We start from the raw sequence: 2,783 nt of genomic DNA on the forward strand, positions 1-2,783 counted from the left end.
GCTCCCCACCATCACCTGCAGCTGTCAGTGGCCCTCTCAGACATACAGACCCTTCCCTTGAATTCTGGCTCTGCTCCCACGTGAAAATCGTTCTGGATTAGACTCCCTTAAAAGAAAAAGGTGTTGGCTGGGCCCCTTGAGCAGAGACAGCCATTGCTACCAGAGCTGTTTAAAGATCAAATCATGTTGGATGCTTTAGAGGTTCATGTTTTCCAAGCTGTTCAGTGGGTCCAGCTTCCTGTTCTCCTCCCTGTTAGAGTAACTGGCCAGAGAGTAACAGAAGGGGTGGTGCAGTGTAGTGCTGGTGAAGAACGTGAGGCGCTGGCAGCCCCAAGCTCCAAGGCTCCAGTGGGAGCCAAACCAGACAGGGCTTTGCATTGGGGAGGGTTTGGCCCCAGGCAGTTTGGGGTGAAGTCGCAGCTAGAGGGGACCCTGGCTGCCTGCTTGTTTTGGGGGTGACTCCAGCTGGGCAGCCCCAGGATGGGGATCCCCACCCTGACTGTTCCCTCTTCGCATTTGTACCCTTAGTAATCGTGATGTTGAAGCACTGACAGCTCTGGGATGAAGCAGTGTTTAGTAAACCCTGGGTTGTGGGGCAGTGCGGGCAGCAGGGAACTGCTCTCCTGGGACCTCGTGCCTGAATGGAGCCCTTGGGATGAGCAGCAGCAGAGGAGGTGGCCAGGGGCTGCAGCACACTGTGTCCATGCCTCGTGGCAGCTTCTGCTGTGACACAACCCTGCCCTGAGCTCCCCAACGCCAAATCTTTGGGGCAGTTTCACTTCTTTCCTCAATTGCTTTGCTGCTTGTACTGTCCTTCTGCCCTCTCCTGATGCTGTGTGCCAGCTCTCCTGTGCTGTTTCTTTTCCTCTGCAGCCTCAAGGGGGAAGTGCTCGCCTGTGAGTGCCACTGGAGGCAGCTGGTGGGTGCTTGCTGCTGGCCCAGTAAGTAGGACTTCTCTTGGCTATTGCTGCATGCTCTGCTCACTCCTCACTCTGCCCTGGCCTTTGGGCAAACCCTCTTGCTCCTGGCGCTCTGGTGTCAAAGGGAGAGCCGGGTTTAGTGCCGAGAAGGTAAAGCGGGAGCTGGTTTGGTTTCCAGGTGTTGGGGGTTATGAGGATTCGGGTTTGGGGGGAGCTTGCTCCCCTTGCGCTGCGGCAGGGTGGTCCCAGCAGGGACGGGGCACAGATCTCGCTGCCATCGGATATGGCTCATTGCTTCCAGGTGAGAAATGTTCAGCTCCTACCAGGAGCAGTTCCTTCAGGCCTGAGAAACTCCTGCTTGAATGTATTTGGCCGTTTGGAAATGCAGTTTTTTACTTTAATTGCACTTTGTCCTTGAAGTGAAGCTCTTCCAACAATTTTCTCAATGCGGCTGCTCCGTCTGTCTCCACCTCTGGGGTTTACAGAGGTATTACAGATCACAAAGGTGTGGGTCTGATCCTGAAGTCTCCTAGTCTCTGTTTTGTGGTAGCATGGTAATAATGCTGCTGAGTGTTCTTGCTGCTTGTCTTGCCAGAGCTGCGGAAGTGCACAAAGCATCAAGCTCGGATGTTGCTGCTGAGTATCTCCCACCTCGGGAATGGTCCAACCAGCAGCAAAAAGGGCACATTTCTCCTCCAGCTGCCTGTCTCCTTGGGTGTCAGAGGCCTTAATGTTGAAGACGAGGGGAAAAGGAGAAGGAACCTGACTTGAGGGAGCTTGTGATAAATGCAGTAAATCATTGTTCCTGTATTAATTTAGAATCAAATCAGGGGAGAATTATCCATTGGCTAAAACTCGAAGCCTTGCCCCTTTGGCATTAACTTTGCTCTGAGCTGGGAGGACGTGTGTGTTTAGGACAGGGATGTGTGTGCCAGCTCTGCAAAATCACTTCTCTAATGCCACTCTTCAAATATTTCTTCTAATAAAATAAATAACACAGATGTCCTGGCAGGGTTGGTGGTGAAGGTCCCATGGTCCAACTTCCTTGACTCCAGTACAGACCTTCTTCCTTCTTTGTGCTGATGTTCTGCTCGAGGAAGTAACATGCGAGCAGCTGTCGTGGATTACCTCTGTGCGTTGGTGGATGGTTTTAAGTGTCATTGCTGGGAAAGCTGTTGAGAATTTTTTAACAGAAAATGCATAGGGTCTGGGTTTCCTGACTATTGGGTTTTAAGTCTTGATGTTTAATCATCAGCAAATCAGCCCTGGGCATGGCGCGGCTGGAGCATTTTCTGGGCTCTGAGACACTGCGCAAACGGCAGCTGTAGCAAACCTGGCTGTCGGGTGTTAACTTGTGTGTTTGTAAAGCTGTAATTCACTTGTACCAACCTGAGCATGTTCCTGGTGTCTGCTGGACCCTTAGTGAGGCGCTGGAAGGAGTTTTATCAAAACTTTAAGTATTTATTGTGGTTAACATGCAAAATGATTGCTGTAGCATTTCTTATGTTTGTCCTGGAGGTGTCCTTTCCTTTGGAGAAGATGAATAACCCCGAGTACCCAGCCTGCTTCGTCCCTGCCATCCCATGAGAGCCGAGCGAGCATGGCCTGGGGCTGAGCCCTGCTTTGCGAGGGGCTAAAGGAGGATGCAGAGCACGAAGCTGCTCGTTACTTGCTTGAGTAGGAGCAAATAAGTAACTCTTCGGATGGTCACTGTCTGTCTTTGCTCCCCGGCGCTGAGCTGTCCCCTGCCTTACCCCTAGTGTAACCCGGACCTGTTCTCTCTTTCACAGAGGATGGACGCTTTAACCATGTAGAGGTTTGGGCTTCACCTCGGATTCGGCTGGCATTTCCGTGGCTGGGAGG

General features: G+C 52.0%; 1 protein-coding gene across 1 annotated transcript in view; it reads left to right on the forward strand.

Annotated features, from left to right (window-relative positions):
* The window catches only part of PFKFB2 (6-phosphofructo-2-kinase/fructose-2,6-biphosphatase 2), an 8,972-nt gene extending 8,072 nt beyond the window's left edge, over positions 1–900 (forward strand). The window contains exon 14 of the mRNA XM_010138307.1: positions 867–900. Within this exon, the coding sequence (XP_010136609.1) occupies positions 867–900 (34 nt within the window). The remainder of the gene's footprint in view (positions 1–866) is intronic.
* The last annotated feature ends 1,883 nt before the right edge of the window (positions 901–2,783 follow it).

This window comes from Buceros rhinoceros, unplaced genomic scaffold (assembly GCF_000710305.1).
Source record: "Buceros rhinoceros silvestris isolate BGI_N320 unplaced genomic scaffold, ASM71030v1 scaffold2736, whole genome shotgun sequence".
In the NCBI taxonomy this organism is placed as follows: domain Eukaryota; kingdom Metazoa; phylum Chordata; class Aves; order Bucerotiformes; family Bucerotidae; genus Buceros; species Buceros rhinoceros.